Raw genomic sequence first — 21,500 nt, 5'->3', positions numbered from 1 at the left:
AGCATCTCACTATTGTCATGGCTCTTCTCTGAGGTTGGGAGCAGCAGAGGGAGAGAGGAGGGAAGAATACAGGCTAAAGGAATTCATGCCCAAACATTTACAAGTTGCAGAAGAAGTTTCAGCATCACAATCTCCATCACAATGAGCAAGTCCTTTACTCAACACCCTTCCTGTGAGTGGTATTGTACTGGCTGTTAAAGGGCAAAAGACTGAAGAAGCCACAGCCGGGCTTAGGGCTTTATAACCTAGAAGTGAGAGTGTAAGAGTAGGAAGCAGAGCTGGTGGGAAAGAAAAAGGGTGCAGCTGCTGGGAAAAAATATATAGTCCTCAAAAAGTTCAACAAAGGATTACCATCTGATCCAGCAATTCCTGTTCTGACTATGACCCTAAAAGCAGTGAATGCAGGGACGTGGACAGAATATTCGTAGGCCCATGTTCATAGCAGCATTATTCACAATAGGCAACCCAGGTGTCCATCAGCAGATGAATAAATCAAATATGCTACCTGCTGTTACATTAAACAGGAGGCCATTAAACTGATGTGGCTCTAATGCCATAGTGGTCTACGAAAACAAACAAAATCGAAGCCTGTAAATGCCTCAAGGTTATAAAATCAAAACATTAAGGACAAGGATCGCAAACAGCCAACTAGGCTTTGCGCTATTGCCAATCAAATAATTTTCTTTCTTTGCTTCTGCACTTTAAATAAGTCCTTCTCCTGGCTCCTGTCAGTGGAGTGCTCCTAACCATTGCATTTTATTTATTTATTTACGACATACAAAATAAATCCATTACCAGATTGTAGATACAAAAATAATTAGCCATGTCCATGCAATAAACATTAATATTTCAAGAAAAATGATTTGAAGTATAATAATATTACATGCAATAAATATTAATATTTCAAGGAAAAGAAGATTTTAAATATAATAATATTACCAAAACTGTACTAACACAGTATAATATCACATAAGTTGTAGGACATATTAAAAATCTGCAAATAACAGGATTACTATTATATTCTATAATATATGTTTTCTTTTTTCTCTCTCTCTGGCTCTATTTTTAACCATTGCATTTTGGTGCTGCTCATTTCTAGTTGACAATTGCTCAAATTTGTCTTAAGCCTCAGTTTGTCTTTTAATAGTTGATTCAATGGAATATTATTCTGGCTTTAAAAAGGAATGGAATTCTGGTGCATAATACAACAGGCATAGATCTTATGCTAAATGAAATAAATGAGCTACAAAGGACAATTGTTGCATGATTCAAATTATATAAGATACCTAGGATAGTCAAATTCTAGATATAGAAAGTAGAAAGATAGTTACCAGGGGCTGAGAGAAGGCAGGCATTGGGAGTTATTTCTTAATGGGTATGAAGTTTCCATTTAGGAAGATGAAAAAGATCTGAAGATGAATGATGGTAATGCTTACACATCCATATCTATGTACTTAATGCCAATGAACTGTATACCTAAAAGTGGTTAAAATGCTACATTTCATGTTATGTATATTTTACCACAATAGAAAATAGGAAGTAGTAAAGCAACAGAAACAAATAATTTACACATAGATGAAATTGGATAAAGAAATACATAAGTAAACGTGTGCTCTGATTTTTATTGTAGTTACGTCATCACTCTACTACCAGTTGTTCCTATGGCATCCTTCTACCTGGACATGGACAAAGTGCCCTGTGTTTGTACTTCCCATTCTTCCACTGAGCAAGCATTAAAAGTGTTATAACCATACCGCACTGTGTAGTGTAGTGTGGTATAGAATAGCGTAGCATAGCATAGCATAGCATAGCATAGCATAGCATAGCATAGCATAGCACAGCACAGCATAGTAGAGTAGAACAGCTTTGGAGCCAGATGGGTCTGAATTTGAATACAAGCTCTGTTACGTAATAGCTGAATGACCTTGTCCATGTTACCACATCTCTCGATGCCTTGGTTTCTTCTGTAATAGTATGAAGCATACTTCCCAATGTTGTGAGAGTCATTGTGAGAATGCAATGTTCTTAGAGTTTACTAATGGGAGCAGTTACTACTACTGTAATTATAACAACAAATACAACTGTGCAAGTTGAAGAAATGAAAAAGGAAATGAAGTGGATGCTAATACATGTTTTTAAAAATTGTTCTCTGCTGTTCTTCAAAACTCAAAAGTGGAATTCTTATTTTTCATAAAAAATTATTATTCATTATTTAAATAAGTTAATTGCCCTCTCTGAAGGTGCCCACTGATGTAAGATAAGAGAGGAAAATAAGATTACTCAGAGAGTAGGTATCAAAAATTCAGTGAGAATTCCCCATCACAAACACATTGGTTGCGCCCTCCGTTGGCCCTCCTGCCACATTTCAATGTCTGAACTACTTACCTCCATGTATCACACACCTCTCGATGAAGAAGAAAAGTCTTGACAGACTAGATATAATAACAGATTATCTATAGGAACATACTCCTTTATCAATATGATCAACTGAGAACTGTCTGTCTCTATTTGCTTGAATGGGAGACTGAACTCTAGTCTTATGGACTAGATTTGGGGTACAGATGGGGCTGATTTCTCATCAGGCTGGGGAGGGGTGATGGAAGAGGTGAGATGTGAGCTGTCAATTAAAGAATGGCAGCAATACATTGGAACAATAAAGGCAGGCTGCCAAGTCACCCCAAATCGGAAGCAGACTAGAAGGCTGGCCTGGGGCTTGAATCCAGGTGGGTCCTCATTTTAGAACTGGTACTGTGCTTGCAAACCAGAAACTGATTCCTTGCAGCCCCACAAAAATCTTGCTGGAATCCATTAAGACATTGTTTGAACCCTAGTGAACTTTTGGCTGAAGAAGAGAGGAGGCTCATGTTTGCAGCAGAAGGTTCATCTTGTCCTAGTACAAAAAGATTTTAGTATGAACCAAGACAGAGGTTTTCCATGGCTTGTCTATCAGCATTAACTTCTGAGCATTTCCAGGCCATTGGATTCACCCACCGAAGGATGAAAGATGCTGCTCCCTGTCCAGGGAACAGGAGAACCACTCAAGATGGAAGCACTTTCTCAAAGACAACAGGCAGAATCATATCCATTTATTAACCAGGAAGACATCTCCTATGCATGAGTCCATACTGCACTGGCCTTGCTACAATTATTAATAATCATAAAGATGTTAGAACTTTAATGCAACTTGCAAAACATTGCCATGATGAATTATTTCCTATTACAGAAAGAGATCTGGGATATTTCTCAGACTGAAGCTCTAAAGAACTGAAATTCTGGACTTTTAGAAGTTCTAAATGCCTCTGTCAAATAATTTTACTATATTTCATGGGAACTACTTACACTGAATAAAATCTATTTTTAGGTAGACTGAAGGCCTGATTTAGAAATAAACATACAAGAAAATAAAAAATGTGCAAACCTGTCACCATATTCATAGTCATGCACAGCAGCCCTAAGAAGTCCCCAGTGGCCATGACTGTGTTAGTTGATCCATTCCGTAGCCAAGGCTAATAGGCTCAATAGTAGAGACACTTAAACTTGGCCAGATTGTCTCCCCTGGGATTTGAAAACTGACTGGAGGCAGAGAGAAACAGAATGCGGTTGGAGCAAGTTCTCTTTTGGAGACCTACGCTCACCTGTAGCTGAGGACCTCAAAGCCGCCCTAGTTCCTATGCCTCCTGAAGCCGGGTCGGTCAGCTTCTTCCTGGATTCCAGTCACCCAGTGTTTTCTAAACAAATAGTTGAGGTTCCTGTCATTGGTCCCTATCCTTTCAATAATCTGCCCTTTTGAACTGAGTATATTTCTATTGCTTGCAACCACAAGAATCTTAACATAGTAGGGCACATGTATTTTGCCAGGAGACGTTATTTTTCTACCCTAAAACTAAATGTATAGAAGAAAATTTTATTTTATTATTTTTTTTGTATTATTTTGTTACTATTTGTATTCCCAGCATTTTAAAAAGGAGATGGCAAAACCCAAAGGAGTTAGTTTAAGGTCTTGAGAAATCTGGAAGAAAAGAAACAAGTGGAAGAGGTAATGCCAAGGGAAACCAACAGTAAACCTACAATAGCCTGGATTGGAAAAGCAGTAGTAGGCTTGAAAGATGGTGCAAGGCTGGGATCGAGGGAAAGAAAGATTCCATAAGTAAGATATGTAATTTCAAGAATAAGAATTTCACTTTTTCCTTTCATAATAACCACCTGCACAGTTTAAGATTTTATATTTACAGAGCTTAAGATTTACAAAAATTTGAGTGGTTACTCCTAGCCTGATATTTATTCAGGTGTTCTTTTAGAAGCCTTTCATATGGCGTCCGGTTGATTTAGAACGAATTTTCAGGTGAGTTCCTTTTCCCCAGAAACGTGGCTGTATGATCAGCACCCAGAGCAGGTCTTTAGCCAAAGGACAAGACAGAGTAGGAGGAGCCTCACCAATGATAACCAAGCTTTGTCCTTCTCCTCTTCCTGATAGAAACTGAAACACCAATGGCTAATAGGGCCCCTAGTTCTTGGATACATGGATTATTGCAGGCCTAACATTCAGGGCGGGGTTTTGTGGGAGGAATGTATGATTCTGAGAGGCAGTATGATAAAATGGAAAGCATAGGCTTTAGAATCAGACAGGCCTGGAGTTCAATTCCTAACTCAGCTACTCACAAAATACAAGACTGTCAAACAAATTGAACTTTTAGGGTTGTAGATGAGATCCCTGTGAGGTTTAAAAGGTATATCAAGTGCCTGGCATGGTTAGTATACAATATATGAGGTGGGCTATTTTATTATTCTTATAATTACCAAGATGATAACCTACCTAGCCTACACATCCTTTGGGGAAGGGTCAGAAATGCAAATAGCTACAGAGTCCAGGCTGTGTAATGATGTAGGTTTGAAAGCGTTCACACCGTCTCAAGGCCACAGTGGCTATTCAGCTCTATCGAATGATTGCTGTGTTGAAGTGCAGACCAAATATTGCAGATCTGATTTTTTTAAAGGATATGTCATAAATCTGGATTGTTACTAGAAATATTATTTTTAAATATTAGCAACTAATTCAAAATCCACACTACGTGTACAGAACAAAAGTTGTCAGTGGGATGTACTTAGCTGGTAGGTTGCTAGTCTGCAACCTCTGCGTTAGAGCCATGAAAGTCATCTGGGGGGAAAGCTAAAAAAATACTCTGAATTATGGAGAGAAACCTGAAGGCTAGTTGTGGAAAGTATAGGTGGCTAGACCTACGTAGCCTTAATGAAGCCATTCTACATATACATTGCCTAAGTGAGTATGTTTTAAATGAGCATAAAAATATTTCTCTGGATGAAAGCAAAAGCCCATGTATGAAAGGACTCGGTGCTCCTCTATGCCACCCCTTCTAAACACCCCTGGCTTCAGCATCTACCACATGTGGCCACAGCTGACCCAATACATAGCACCGTGGGGAAGGGAAATGCAGGTGCCAAAAGAGATGCCCCTGTTTCTGCACTGAGGGTGTCTTTGCCTTAACTAGCCAGATTATATCCTTTATCCAAGCAAAGTAAATGCTCGCTACCCCTATTCAAGAAAAGAGAAGCCTGGCTGGCACGACTCAGTGGTTGAGTGTTGACCTATGAACGAGGAGGTCACAGTTTGATTCCCGGTCAGGGCACATGCCCAGGTTGTGGGCTCGATCCCCAGTGTGGGGCGTGCAGAAGGCAGCCAGTCAATGATTCTCTCTCATCAGTGCTGTTTTTATCTCTCTCTCCCTCTCCCTTCCTTTCTGAAATCAATAATAATAATAAAAAAAAGTAAAGAGAAAACACATTTGAGCTAGAGCACATAAAAATCAAGAGTGGAAATGGCTGCATAGACATCATATCATGTAGCTCAATAAAAGGCCATTCTGTGGATGGATAAATAAACAAATGAACATATCTTTCTGTCAATCAACAGCAATACTGAGCTTTCTGCCTGAGAAGCTGAGTCACCCAGTGTGAAGAATTCCTCCTCCACCCAGGAGAACCTAGAGGACAGATAGGAGCAGCAGTCAAGTACAGTTGAGAACTAGAAAAACAAAACACTGGCTATGTTCTTTCATTTTAACACGATTGGCTACTTATTCCTAAGCTTCCAGATGCCCTCCCTCTTTCTGTGAAATATTTGTTTATTTCTTTAAATCACCTGTCTCTACTAGCAAAGAAACTAAACTAGTACTCGAGTGCAGGCATGCACCTAGTGCACATGGGCTAGCCAGCCACTGGCTCCCGCCACGAGTGTGATCACTACAGCTTGCAGGTGCAGCAGCTCTGCGCTTGGCATTTCTGCAGGAATGGAAATGGTGTACATTGTTTTTTAGAATGTTTATTGCTGGCAAGGTTTTTCACTCGTATTTTCTTGTATAGGACACCTATTTTTAATGGAATGCTCTGTGATAATTTAGCCTCAAAGGACAAAAATGCACTTAGTAATGGTGAAAGAGACCAACAAAATGAATAAATAATCCAAATCAGAAGAAAATAACTTAAACTTCTCTTAAAGGTTCTTAAAAACACACATACAAAAAGCATTTGTCACTCAGTACAGAGTAAAGAGCACGGGACTTGGCTCCAGAAGGGCTGAATTTGGGGTTTCTTGGCTCTGCAACTTGCTAATGAGAGACCTTGAGTACCTGCTCCTCTAGGTTCAGGATCTTCAGAAATAGAATGAGGAGACTCAGCTGGTGATCTCCGAGGTCCCCTCAAAGCCATTGTTTTGTGATTAGCTTTCAAAGAGGTTCAGAGTATCTCCTGAGGCCTCTGAATTTGTCTGGCCTCTCTGTTCTATTAACCACACAGATCAGTGCTTGCTTTTCTCTCTAGATGTCTCAGGTTCTTAAGTGTTTTCTTGGATCACAAGTAGTGAACCCACAGCAAAAACACTTTGTTCCTTCTTGATTTGAGCTCCTCAGGGGATTCTAACCAAAAGGCAATAGAAAGGACAGGTGGGGTTTATTATACTAATTTTAGGTGCTTGGTAGATTTTTCTTGATGCTGGCAAGCAGCCCTTCCTCAGAGTGTTCCAGGAGAGAACTTGGCAACCATGAATATATTAGAACGTGGGTAAAATTATGTTCATGGCTCAAAATCTGGAAGGTACCTGACGCTTTAAATTGTTTTTATTAAAATTTTGACAATGAAAGTAGTTACATTTAAAATGATTATCCCTTAGATATATGCCAATCAGCCAATGTATAATTTCTAATGGTTTTTCATTTTTGGATTTGATTTTTAGCATGTTAAAACAATTATATGAAGTGACTTAAGATACCCAATTCGAAAAAGGCTTTCTCAATTCTACTTCATCATGTTAATTGAACAATTTTATTTTTAAACCTAAAGCAAAGTTTCAAATCCTTCATATTTTTGATACATTTAAACCTTTCATTTCAAGTGTCTGGGAAGACTAGCATTTTATGGCCCCAAACTTGATAACCACATTAATATGGAGTTGAACTAATTAGAAATACGTCTGAAAGATCGTCTAATTTAAACATGGAACATCCTGAAGGAGTAAGCAATTTCCAGATCCATTTGAATATATACAGTTAGGAAAGAAACTACATCACACAGGAATCCTGATTGATATTTATGGCCTTTGGAAACCTTGCATTTTGCTAGTTTAATCCCACCTTCAGCAATGCAAGTTCATCCAGAGAATCTGGTTGATATACTGAGCAAACCAACAGCTATCTTGATGGAGAAGGTTCTGGGTAGATCTGTGCCATCTCCTAAGCCAAATAAGTAAAGAACTACAAATTGGTAATCACAGTAGTCCCAGGGGTGTGAAGTACAGCATAGGGAATATCATCAATAATATTGGAATAACTATGGATGGTGCCCAGTGGGTACTTAAAATATTTGGCAGGCCATGTTATAAAGAATATGATTGTCTAACTACAATGCTGTACACCTGAAACTAATGCAATATTATGCAAAGATTACTGAATGTAATCTGTAATTGAAAAAAAAAAAGAGTGGGTGGCAAGAGATCCCAACTTCTAAATTATTTCTGGCCTAGTACCGTAAAACAACAACAAAAATTAAACTCACATAAATGGACTTTGTTTCATAGCCTGAAGGAAATGAGAACAAGGCCCAAATAGATAAAATGATTAAAAAGATATTTAGGATGAATAATTTAAGTGAGTTAGAGAGAGATCAGTCATCAAGAGACAAAAACAGTCAGTAGAGAGATTTATTAATTCGTTGATCCATGCATGCAACAGTCTTAATACACAACTCAACATAAAGAAACTAAATATGAGTAAAATAAGGTCTCTGTCAGTAAGGACATCTCAATCTATTGGACTAGATGGGCATGTAAATAAACATAAAACAAAGGAAACAAGAGAAAAATAGGTGCAAGAGATGAAAATGAATGTTAGTTCCCCTGGGGAGTTTCACTGAAAAGCTGTGCCTTTGGGGGGAAAGTGAGACCTGAGGCTGGACAGGAAAGCCTTCCAACCTCCCCAGAACCAAACCACAGTGCCCTCCTGTACTTAAGGGTTGCATTCCTAGTATTTAACATAATGCCTAGCAATAAATGTTCAATAAATATCTGTTGAATGAATGAACCTACAGTACTTAATCTCTATAAACCTCTCTTTCCTCCTTTAAAAAAATAACAATCCCAAATGGATTCATGTGAGGATTAAAGGAGATAACATATGTATAATGCTTACATAGCACAGTGCCTGGCATATAAGTGCTCAATGAAGATCAGATATTACTATTAGTATTAGGCATTATTACCTCTATTTTTTACAGATTAAAAAAATGAGGCTTAAAGAACCCAATAGTCCATGATTCCACAGTTAGTTCAGAAGTCAGACTTCAAACTGAGTCCAAAAATCAAGCTCTTTCTCCATCTTGTGCTGCTACTAATTATATGGAGGTACTTGTGTTTGAGCCCCATCGCACTAAGACTGTAGGCTTCTTGAAGACAGGGAACAGGAAATTTACTTTCATATCCCTATAGAGCCTAATTCAGAGCCACATGGCAGCCCTGTTTTAAAAACTGACTGAAACTATCTGGGTTTCAAATATCTCAAATATAAAATGATAATATTAAATTGCAATATTTCAAATTCCCTTTTATGTTTTAAAACAGTCTTCTGTGAAATCACTCAATGAATGAAGTGCAAAGTTAACATATAATGTGGCTAAATAAATAATGTTTTGTTGAGCATTTACTATACTTGGGAAAAGACCTCTCAAACCCAAACTTATTTTCCTTAAACAAAAAGAAAGGAGAGATGTTCAACTTCCTGCCTAATAGCACTATCCATTCATTCAGCATATATTCATTAAAGATCTATTGTGTGCTGGTTTCCAATCACTTTTAATCATACAAATACTTAGGGTCAGAAATGCCTTCTTAGAACATGATGGATGAAGGGACCACTCATCTAGACTAATGGGTTAGTCACATTAACTTTGTCAAAGAGTGAGAGCAGGCCACTCTCAGAGCTAATACAGTCTTTAATTTAGTCCACAGACTTTATACTTCATTTAAAGACAACTTTCTTGAGATATAATTCACATGCTATACAATACACTCATTTGAAGTATACAATTCAATGGTTTTAGTAGATTCAACTTCTTGAATTATTTCAACAGCACTCTATTGACCTCAATATTTTAAGTCCCCAACCCTCTTACTATCTTCTCATAACACAGGACCTGACAGCTTCTATCCTTTCAGGAACTAATTGGGGTTTTCCAGCTATCTCTTTTTCTGAACATTTTTGACCCCAGGTTTTAGCTAAACTGTCTTATGATTTACCAAAGTCTAACTTTCTCCCACTGTGACTCCTGCACATGACTCAAAAAATATATGAAAATACAAATATATAAATGTTTGTACTATATGCAAATAAACAGGGATGCATGCTATTGTGGGTTGAATTGTGTCTCCCAAAAACCTATGTTGAAGTTCTAACCCACTGTACCTGTGAATGTGATCTCATTTGGAAATAGGGTCTTTGTAGACACAATCAAGTTAAGATGAGGTTTTACTCAGTTAGAATGGGCTCTAATCCAATACCCCTGTTTTCTTTTAAGAAGAGAAAAGAGAGACACTGGCAGGAAAGTGTCATGTAAAGACATAGCGACTCAGACACACAAGGGAAGTTGGCCACGTGAAGATGAAGTAGAGACTGATGCTTCCAACTAGAAGCTAAAAAGAGGCAAAGAAAGTGTTTACCTAGAGGCCCAGGGGAAGCATGGCTCTGATGACACACTGAGTTGGACATGTAACTCCCAGAATGTGAGAGAATACATTTCTGTTGTTTAAAGCCATCTCACCATGTAAAGAAATGTGGGCTTTCATTACCCTGAACCAAAAGAGGGTGATTGGAATGATTCAAGCAGACAAGAAATAAGGTAAAGCTGTATTTTTAGAAAAAGCACCCTGTTTACAGTGAGGAGAATACAGTATAGTGACTACAGTGTGTACTTGATTGATTAGGGTGAAGAAATGGAGTTTAGTGAAGATAGCATACTTTCCTTTATACTTGTCAGATATTCCCTCAGAGGTTAAGTTCTGAGAGGGTAGGGACTGTGTATTTTTCTATTCATTCATGTATTTTAAGTATCTAGTACACTGCTAATTCCTAAGTAAATATTTGTTAACCAAATGAATGAATGAATTCATTCCGAATAAAGGTATTATTCCTGAGGGAAGAGATCTTATTCTACTTTGTATCCTCAGTACCCAACACATAGCAGATTGTTAAGAGTATAAACAATTTTTAGAAACTAAGTAATTTGCCAAAATTCAACTGTGCTTCATTTCATCTTTACAGTATCAGGCAAAGAGGGAAAAAAGAAAGACTGTGCATTAAATCGTTTAAGCAACACAGGCTTCCAGGTGGAATTAGATTACAAAACACAGAAGGAAAACTGTCCAACTCCTTGTTTCTGACATCACCACCTTTAGAATAACTGGTAGACATTTGATACTAGTGACTTAGGTCACAGACAGAGATGGAGAAATAATCATTCCATTCGATTCATTTCAAACTACTCACCACAGGAATTATTAAAAATGGAAAGACCTTCTTTGTTAGAAGTATGGTTCATTTTAATGTTTCCACAGTACTAACATCAAGACTCCATGATCCAATTTATTGCTTATTACTTTATTGTATTATTCATTTAAAACAATATTACATAATTACTTGAAAGGAATTCTCCTTTTTTGAAATGTTTTATTTTCTGAAATAGCAGTAATAATATTAAAAATATGCAGATTCATTACAAAACAGCTGGTTTATAAAGTTACTTGGTCTTTTTCATCAATGTATATTAGGTATCAATTGATGAGTTTCACTAATTATAAAAATAAAACACACTATTCTGTATTTGACTTCAAAGTAATCTCAAAATTACTTTTAACAGCAGCACATGTTCTATCTATAAATTTATGCTTCTCTCTCTTCTCTCTCTCTCTCTCTCTCTCAAGAAAAAAAAAAAAGTCTACATAACAGAAACCAGCTTTGTGCTTTACAACAAATATAAATGGGGCAATTTGGATAATGGAAATAAATGAATAGCAGCAGTACTAATAGAGCTGATCCTATTTGTGATGGCTCATTAACTCTACAGGATGCAATTTTACTCAGAATCAGGGGTTAATAATGACACATCATGGAGCTATTAGCAAAAGAAGGTTTCAATAGGAAATGACCAGAAGGTCGGTTCATTCATTGAGAAGCCAATATCCACTTGTGAATGTATAACCACATTAAACCACTCACTCAAAAAGGCCATAAAGAGGACTAGTCAAAGAAAAGAAGTAATTTGTGTACTACTACTACTATTACTACAAGCTAGTATTTATCACACTCATAGTAAGCACTTTAATGCATTTGGTTACCTAACCCTCACAACAATCCTCAGGTAGTTACAAATATTAACCATATTTTGAAGAGGAGGAGACTGATACCTAGGACTTTGCTCAGTCACCTAGCAATGAGTGGTGGCGCTTAGATTCCAAACAGGTAGTGTGGCTACAGAGCCTTTGCTCCTAACTATGCATACTGCCTCCCTTGTTCTATCTACCTTGTCTCCAACCTCACCTACTCTAGAAAAATAATGAGCAAATAAAAATCCCAGTGTTTTAGTCTGAGTTGCTAGTGATGGGGAGAGAAACCAATACAACAACCCTCTGGGGACAATGATCAGATCCCAAGAGGGAGGGAAAGGAGAGAATATGGTTTGAAAGATATATTCACTAAATCTATTGTTTTTATATATAAATGACAGTTAAAGCTGGGCAAAATTTTGTTCCATGGGCGCTGCTGAAGAAATAATGTAGGGAGCAGAGTTAAAAAGTGTTGATAAACATTGACATCCTCTGACCTTGAGTCTGCCCGTTAACTAGCTGCAAGGTCTGGGGAAATGGCACAACCTTGTACAGCAATATTTCCTGTGGCTGGACTAGATGATCTCAAAGGTAGTGCTTTCCAAATGCTGCAAAACACTATCAGTGACAATTTCTGTGCTCCGGGGAAAAAGTAAAATAAGTACAGCATAGCAACTTTCTCATTAGGCAAACCATATCCAATGTAAGGATTGTTCTTTATGCTGAAATCAGGTTCTCACTACTTTCTTGTCAATATTTCAATAACAAAATGATGATGGTGAAAGTACTTGGTAGAAAGTCTTCTTATTTTCCAATGTCCTTACTTAGCAGAAGAAGTTGGTAACTTTATCTCATTCTATAAACTTTTTTGAATTGTTACAGGGTTATGAAATCCCATACAGGGAACCACTACTTTAATATATTTTGGAACTCAAAATGTTCAGGCCCTTTTTCTTTATATGTGCACAACACTTTATAGTTATTTAAGCATTTGCATATGATTATCTCCTTTGCTGCTTTATAGTTTATGAGACAGTCTCATTTTTCAGAGATTGAAAAATAGAATTTAGGAAGGTTAAGTAACTTGGTCAAGACGACAGATTATTAAAGAGCAGCCAGATTCCAATCTGTGTCATTTGGCTTAAAATCCTGTCTGCCTTTCAATCTATAAGTGGTTCATAAATCGGGCCATATAGAAGGGTCATAAGGTGAGTGTTCTAAAAACACAGAAGTAATGAATCTAATTTCTGGGGGATGGGGTAAAGTTTTAACAGTTCTCCAGGTGGTATGCAGACGTGTTTGGGGACCACTACTCAACACCAAACACTACTCTGTCCACCCAGCCTCAGCAGGAGGATTAAGGAGCTTTGCAGTCCTATAATCTGCCCAAGCCTCAGTTCTTCATCTCTGACATGAGGATAATGCTGCCTAATAAGTAGAGTTGTAAGTATTAGAAAAAAATATTTGTAGAAGTCCCAGATATGGTAGTCACTCCAAATTGGAAGCTATTTGTCTCAACAAACGAAAGTCCAGGACCAGACAGCTTTACTATTGAATTCTACCAATCACTTAAAGGAGAATTAATACCAATCCTTCTTCAACTCTTCCAAAAAATAGACAAGGGAGCACTTCTAAACTCATTTTACAAGGCAAGTTTACCCTGATACCCAAACCAGACAAAAATGTTACAAGAAAAGAAAATTACAGGCCAATACCTTTGATGAACATAGATGAAAAGATGCTCAATGAAATAATAAACTGAATTTAACAATACAAGTAAAAGGATCATACATCATGATCAAGTGGGATTTATTACAGGGATGCAGAGATGGTTCAACATCCACAAATCAATCAATGTGATACAACACATTAACAAAATGAAAGATAAAAATCATATGAGCATTACAATAGATGCAGAAAAAGCATTTACAAAATTCAACATTCATTTATGATAAAAATGCTCAACTAAGTGGGTAAAGAGGAAATATACCTCAACATAAATAAAGGCCATAGATGACAAGCCCACAGCTAATGTCATACTTAATGGTGAAAAGCTCAAAGTCTTTCCTCTAAAATCAGGAAATAGACAAGGATGCACATTCTTGCCACTTTTATCCAACATATTATTGGAAGTCCTAGCTAGAGCAATTAGGCAAGAAAAAGAAATAAAAATGTATCAAAATCTAAAAGGAAGAAGGAAAACTATCACTATTTGCCAATGACATATTATATATAGAAAATTCTAAAGACCCCACCCCAAAAATATTAGAGCTAATAAATGAATCCAGTAAAGTTGCAGAATACAAAATTAATATAGAAAAATCTATACACTAATAACTACCAGAAAGAGATACTAAGAAAACAATCCTATTACAACTGCATCAAAAAGAATAAAATACCTAGAAATAAATATACCTAAGGAGGTGAAAATCCTGTATACTGGAAATTATAAGACCTTACTCAAAATACTTAACAATGGAACAAGTTAATGGGAAAGATATTCTGTGCTCATTGACTGGAAGAATTAATATTGTTAAAATGTCCAAACTACCTAAAGTGATCTATGGATTCAATACAATTCCTATCAAAATTATAATAAAAGTTTTCACAAAAAATAGAACAAACAATTCTAAAATTTGTATGGAAAGAGAAAAGATCCTGAATAGCTGAAGCAATCTTGAGAAAAAAGAGCAAACCTGAAGGCAGCATATTACCTGATTTCAAACTATATTACAAAGCAATGATAATACAAAGTATGATACTGGCATAAAAACAGACACACAGATCAATGGAACAGAATAGAGAGCCCAGAAATAAACTCACATAAATACAGTCAACTAATTTACAACAGAAGAGCCAAGAATATATAATGTGGAGAGAGAGGACAACCTCTTCAATAAATGGGGTTGGGAATACTGAATAGCCACATGCAAAAGAATGAAACTGGACTGTGTCTTACACCATATACGAAAATAAATTCAAAATGGATGAAAGACTTGAATGCAAGACCTAAAACCATAAAACTAGAAGAAAACATAGGGGAAAAGCTCATTGACATTGGTCTTGGTGGCAATATTTTGGATTTGGCACCAAAAGCAAAGGCAATGAAAGCAAAAATAAACAAGCAGGGCTGTATCAAACTAAAAAGATTCTGCACAGCAAAGGAAACCATCAACAAAATGAAAAGGCAACCTACAGAATAGGAGATAGTATTTGCAAATCATATATTTGATAAGGGTAAAATATATCAAGAATTCATACAAATCAATAGCAAAGAAAACAAACAATATGATTGAAAAATGGGCAGAGGAGCTACACAGACATTTTTTTCCAAAGAAAACATGCAAATGGCAAACATGTACATGAAAATGTGCTCAACACAAGCAGTAAGTATTGGCAAAGATGTGGAGCAAAGGGAACCTTTGTGCACTTTTTGTGAAATGTAAATTGATGCAACCACTATGGAAAACAGTATGGAGGCTGCTAGAGGGGGTGGGGTGGGGCAAAAATGGATAAAGGTGGTCAAAAGGTACAAACTTCTACTTATAAAATAAGTAAATTGTGGGGATGTAATGTATAGCATGCTGATTATAGCTAACAATACTTTATCATATTTTAAAAGTTGCTCAGAGAGTAGATCTTAAAATTCTCATCACAAGAAAAACAAATTTGTAACTATGTGTGGTGATGAATTAACTAGATTGATTGTGGTGATCATTTTGCAACATATACATTTATTGTATCATTATGTTGTACACCTGAAACTAATATAATGTTACTAGAGGCTATCAGGGGTGGGCAAACTTTTTGACTTGAGGGCCACAATGGGTTCTTAAACTGGACCGGAGGGCCGGAACAAAAGCATGGATGGAGTGTTTGTGTGAACTAATATAAATTCAAAGTAAACATCATTACATAAAAGGGTACGGTCTTTTTTTTTTTTTTTTTAGTTTTATTCATTTCAAACGGGCCGGATCCGGCCCGCGGGCCGTAGTTTGCCCACGGCTGGTAGCTGCACCAATTTGTACACGGGTGGGGTCCCTCAGCCTGGCCCACAATTGGGCCCTCTCATCCAGTCCAGATCGGCTGGACATCAGCAGCAAGCTAACCTACTAGTCATAGCGTCTGTCCCCTGGTGGTCAATGCGCATCATAGTGACTGGTCGAGCAGTCGACCGAACGGTCAACCGATAGGTTGGATCCTTAGCCTATTACGCTTTTATTATATAGGATATGTCAATAAAAACAAAATGGGAGGTATTTTACTGTCTAGTATGATTTTCTGAATAAGAATAAGGTATAAATTATAAATAGTAATGATTCTATAATGTTCCTGAGGCACATTCACAACAAATATAAGTAATACACTCATTCATGACACTGGATATCTCTAGGCCTCAATTTCTTCTGCTGTGAAATAGCTATATGTGTTCATTGCTAAAGTGTAGAAAAGGCTAGGATTCCATAGTTTTGGTTGTGTTAAAAGCCCAATTTTGAAAAAGTGGTTCTCAGTTGAGTATTAAACAGGTATAATTGAAATAATTGGTGCTTATAAATGACAAATATCTACAATTATGCTGTCATTTTCTATCAATGTCAGACTATGCTTGCTTCTTTACAGTTTATAATTTATATCTGCTTAGCCTCAAAAAAATTTGAAACAATATTCAAATGAATAAATGTAAGATATCAAATGTCCCTGAAGTAATTACTAACACTCGGGAATATCTGCCTCCAGATTTTGTTCTATGTGTAGTTACACAAACACATGTATTGTATTTATTTTTTTGTTTATTTATTAATTAACACATGTCTTTTACCATAGTATTCTTCAAGTATTACTAACAAATGTCAACAGACCAACTGTCTTCCATATTTATTATACTCTTACAAAGAATCCAAGCAAACAAACAAACAAAAAGCCTGGTTTAATTTTCCCATAAGCTTTATCTGTGCTAATTTTTGAGTGTGTTCCATCACTTACTGTTTATAAAAGAAAAACTGCGTTATATACTTCTTCAAAAAATGTCTGAGGCAATTTACAAAAAATTATAATAAGACTAAAATAAAACCAGAAAGAGCAAAAAATGGGGTAGAAATAGAAAAGATGGAAAAATAGAGAGGGGGGATGAATTTTTCAGGGAACTAGGAAGAGCTGTTTATAAAAACTGCATATTGAAGTCAGCATTAAGATTTTTGACTGTTTAAAAAAATGTGAAAACATGGCTTTTTCTTAATAATTCTTACCAAAGACTGAACATAATAATCACCAATGAACAAGTAACATTTAAATAAAGGACGTTTTTAAATTCTTTTGAGGTAGCAGTATTCTACCTCAAAATTATACTTTTATTCCACAGTCATCTTGCTGTTTTCTGTTCCTTTCTTTAAGAAGTTTTATAGAATGCAAGTAGGTTTTAATAATGAAAACACAAGACTATTATGGTAATGGAAGCAAGGATTAAAAATTGTATCCATGACCAATTCATATCAGTTGTAGTTTTTGATCCCCTGAGCATGATTGATTTTATTTATTGCTTTGTACCCTCCACCCTAGTTATAATCAAAATGAAAACGCCTTCCTGGCCCGAGACTTAGTTTCCTCTCTGCTCCCGCTGTCACTGCCCTGGCTGAGGCCCCTGCTTGCCTTCACCTTGGCTGCTCAGAGCATCCTTTTCAGCTGCTCGCTTTGCCTCCAGGGCCTTCAATTTCAAGCATCCCATAAATGCAGCTATATTAATTTTTCTAAAGCTGAGCTATGAGTATGTCTTTTCTCTACTAGCATTCTTTCCTGCCCACTCACTTTATGATAGTCCTGAGTGTATCCCCGATTTCCTCCCAAACTCTCTCTTCTCACGGTGTACCTGGGGATACCCTGCTCTCTAGCCAAGAGGCTTGTTAGTGACTAAATGAAATCTGTGTTTTTCATCGCCGTTCATCACCTCTAATAAGACAAATAAATGAAGACAATAATAATAACTGAATATGATTACTATGGATGTCACAATTCTTTACAGATATTGTATAGTTCACATTCTCCTCTAAATCTAACAAGTCACACTCATAAGAATCTAAGTTAAGGAGGTATGCTTATATTTATAACCAAAAGTCCAGCACTATCATTTCATATTTACTATATAAAAAATTTATTATTTTGCTGCTAATATAAGATTTCCTTTCAGTTGCCAAGGTAAACTAGGCCAGCTGGCAGGATTAGAGTAGGGGAAAGTCATACAACCTTGAACTTCCAGACAAACAAAAACAAATGAAACGTAATTTACTGACCTGTCTTGTTAATTTTGGTTCATTTGTCAGCATAATATCACACAAACAACTTAAAGTAGATATCAGGAGTCCTGGAGTTTAGTCCCATTTCTGCCATGCCCAACTATGCAACTTTCAGAAAATCATACAACTTCTCTGGTCCTCATTTTTTTTCATTTACAAAATTGGAATCTGTCTTGCTTTATTCAAACACTATACATGCATAAGGAATTATTACTATTTTATTTGCCATTCCCTACAACATAGCTCCTTTTCTATATGCTTTTCAATTCTCTACTGTTCCGAAAGCTTTTGTGGACCCCATAATTTCATTCCAATGACACTGAGAATTCTAGAGAAGGAAGCAAACACCAAATATAAGAAATGATGTTCAAATATATTGCTTTCTAGATTAGATAATCTTGTAGGCCTTTCTTAGCTTTAAAATAGGAAGATTCTATATTCAAATTTATGTCTGAAATTTACATATTTCTTGTATATAAAGAAAACTTCAGATATATAAACAACACCCCATATCCTGAGAAGTGTTTAGACATGCCAAAATTTCCCTGTCTCAGGATTCTAGACCTCATGAAGGTTTAGAATGTCTTTTTCCCTCTCAGGGACATGATACTTTGCAGGCCACCCCACATCTCTTGTAGTAATTCACACTACAATTATTCCTTTATATTTGAATATAGATTTAAGTTTTAAATAAACCTGTGGATTCAAAACAACAAATTACTAAGACATATTTTATGTTAATTCTTGTATTGCTAGTTGTGACATGAGAGATTCCGAAGAGAGAAAAATCCCACCAATGTCTTCTTGGGAGGGAGAGACAAAGGTTCTCAAAATGTCTACATTGTGAGATATGAAATTATATAGTGAAGTATATATAGCACCCAGGACAATACAGCAACTGCTTTTTCCACAAAAGTAGGCTGGGCATCCTAATCCAAAGAGTCAACTTTAAAATCAAGATGGCAATCACACTAACTCTCCTCCACCTGCCTAACCCCCCTCCCAAAGTAGACATTGATAAATTGGTACCAGAAATCAAACTTCTTTGCCATCCTGTTGTAAAGATTTACCTGGCTGACATCTGACCTAGCTGACACTGCCAAGTTCTTCAGGACAGCTTGCCTAAATTTTCAACAAAGGTACAGTTACAATAAAGGGACAAGGTTTTCTACATTTTGGAGATTATAGAGTCAACTTCATCTGAGTGATTCTGAAGCTCTAAGTAAATGAAAATAGATGCCTCAAAATACACATACATGAAACATATTAGAGACAACCAAAGTAGAGGCAATTTCAGAGTCTAGTCTAAAGATGATATACAATACTTAAGAATTTCTATTCTTCCATATTCAAGTGAGACTCAAGGAAAGAAAAACAATTCTAGCCTACGTTTTCCGAACACAAAATACACTGGTAGTTTTCACTGAAATTAAACCTCAATTTTCAAATCTGTCATTCTTTATACAGGCAATAAAAAGTAGCGCTGAGTGATCCAGATAGCAGGGCAATGGGAAAGGTATTTACATGAAGACACTCAAACCCTCTGGAAAAACAGAATGAAAAGAAGCCAGTACTTACTTGGCATAGACCATTGATGCACATATCCAGAGTGTCTGTGTAGCAGCGAGTCCCATCTAAGACCTTAGGTGCGAGTTCAACAACCAGGTCTGTGCCTTTGGCCTGGCACTTGAGTGCACATGGGTTGTCAGGGTCGTTAGACACAGGAAGCCACTCATAAAACTCGCCATGGTGCTTGACATCATTATGAGCTGAGCATTGCTGAGCTCGGAAATCACCTGCTTCTGGTGGGCAGTCCTGGAGAAGGAAGTGGAGAGGGACAAATACAGGCTGAGAAGGGCACACATGTGGTCTTTCAAGGTCTTAGAAAACAGAGCAAATATTCTGGTCATATCATCCAAGAGGTCATATGATTATTTGGCCCCAAGAATGTGTAGATTTGAGAAAGTAATCAGCTTGCAGTATATTTTCTGACTGAAGTTAAATGGGAACTAAGCCAGCTTGAGATAGATCTGATTGATATTAGTTTCGAAAGTAACCACCTTGAAACATACAGTGTATTTTTGGAAAGATGTTTAGTGGCCCCATGGATTCCTCCACCTTAACAATATCATTTTTATTTCCTTATAACTTAGGTAGGACTTAGTAAAATCAGAGAGTTAGCTGAAAGCATCTCTTGATATCAAGAGCTATGACAAGATTTTAGTCCCCAAACAGCAAAAAGTTATGGTAATTTCACTCAAAAATTTTTGTGGGGTTGTTCATGAGGTTTTTTTCTCTGAAACTTAGGGTGCACAGTATCTAGAGTTAAACATGTTGGACAGAAAAAGTGAAAATAGCATGTGTACATGCATTTCTTTAGCTTAAGGCAGCATGGCAGAGTGGAAAGGTACAGATAGCCTCTTCAGATGGGAGTGTGGCTGCAAAGCGTGGGTCTCACTGATCCTAGGCTTCCTCATGTTCAGAGCAGAGGCAACCCTAGCACTCAGTTCTCAAGGTCATTCACTGTGGGCATTTCATGAGCTCATGTTGGCCAAATACTGGCACAAGGAAGATAGTACATGGTAGCTAATGCTATTTAATGAAGCTACTGAAGAGAGAGAGTTGGAGAATGAGATTTTCTGAATTTGAATATTAAATAATGTTGGCAAAGACCAGAGGGAAACAAGAATGTTTTAATGTACATTTTATAAAGGGCACTTTAAAATGTAAAACTATAGCAATCACTATTATCTAGTAAATTTGAAAGCAAATATGATTTAACTTTAAGGCGAATGTTGACTATCCCTTGTACCAGTTTTGATAGCTCCATTTTTTTCACCATGTGTTCAGATTAGAATGAACTACACAGAATATCCATCTGTAGAACGGCTTTTGTCCTAGTTTGTATCTGAAATACAGAATGAGCATGTGCTCTTTATCATTTTTGAGAGTTCTCTTATACAAGTTTTCTTTCTCTGAAAAACTCCTTACATTTAAATAAGCATTCTGAGATTAGCATTAATCTACTTTATAAAATAGAATTTTTGACACTTTAACACATTTTAGTGGTATTTAAATAGGATATAAGGCTGTAGTATTTGGGGAAGCATAATTTTTTTTGACAAGATGGGGCATAACAAAAATAGATCAAAATATAATATAAACTCTCAAAGGAATATTATTGCTAGCATTACATATGTTCTCAGAGTTAATATATAGTACTAAAGAAGAAGAAGAATTTCTAAAACCTAGATATAGAAACAGATATAGATAGATATAGCTATAGGTACCCCACAAAGCATATGTGATTTTGAATATTGCCTGAGAAAGTA

The 21,500-nt window shown here is 36.5% G+C and overlaps 1 protein-coding gene across 1 annotated transcript in view; it reads right to left on the bottom strand.

The window, feature by feature from the left end:
• ADAMTSL1 (ADAMTS like 1) overlaps positions 1-21,500 on the bottom strand; it is a 393,380-nt gene that overhangs the window by 283,777 nt on the left and 88,103 nt on the right. Inside the window, 1 exon segment of the mRNA XM_006764922.2 lies at positions 19,747-19,983. Coding sequence (XP_006764985.1) covers positions 19,747-19,983 — 237 coding nt within the window.

The sequence above is a fragment of the Myotis davidii genome, unplaced genomic scaffold (genome assembly GCF_000327345.1).
Source record: "Myotis davidii unplaced genomic scaffold, ASM32734v1 scaffold197, whole genome shotgun sequence".
Classification (NCBI taxonomy): Eukaryota; Metazoa; Chordata; class Mammalia; order Chiroptera; family Vespertilionidae; genus Myotis; species Myotis davidii.
Note: the sequence above shows the minus strand (reverse complement) of the source record. Positions and strands in the feature narration are given on the sequence as shown.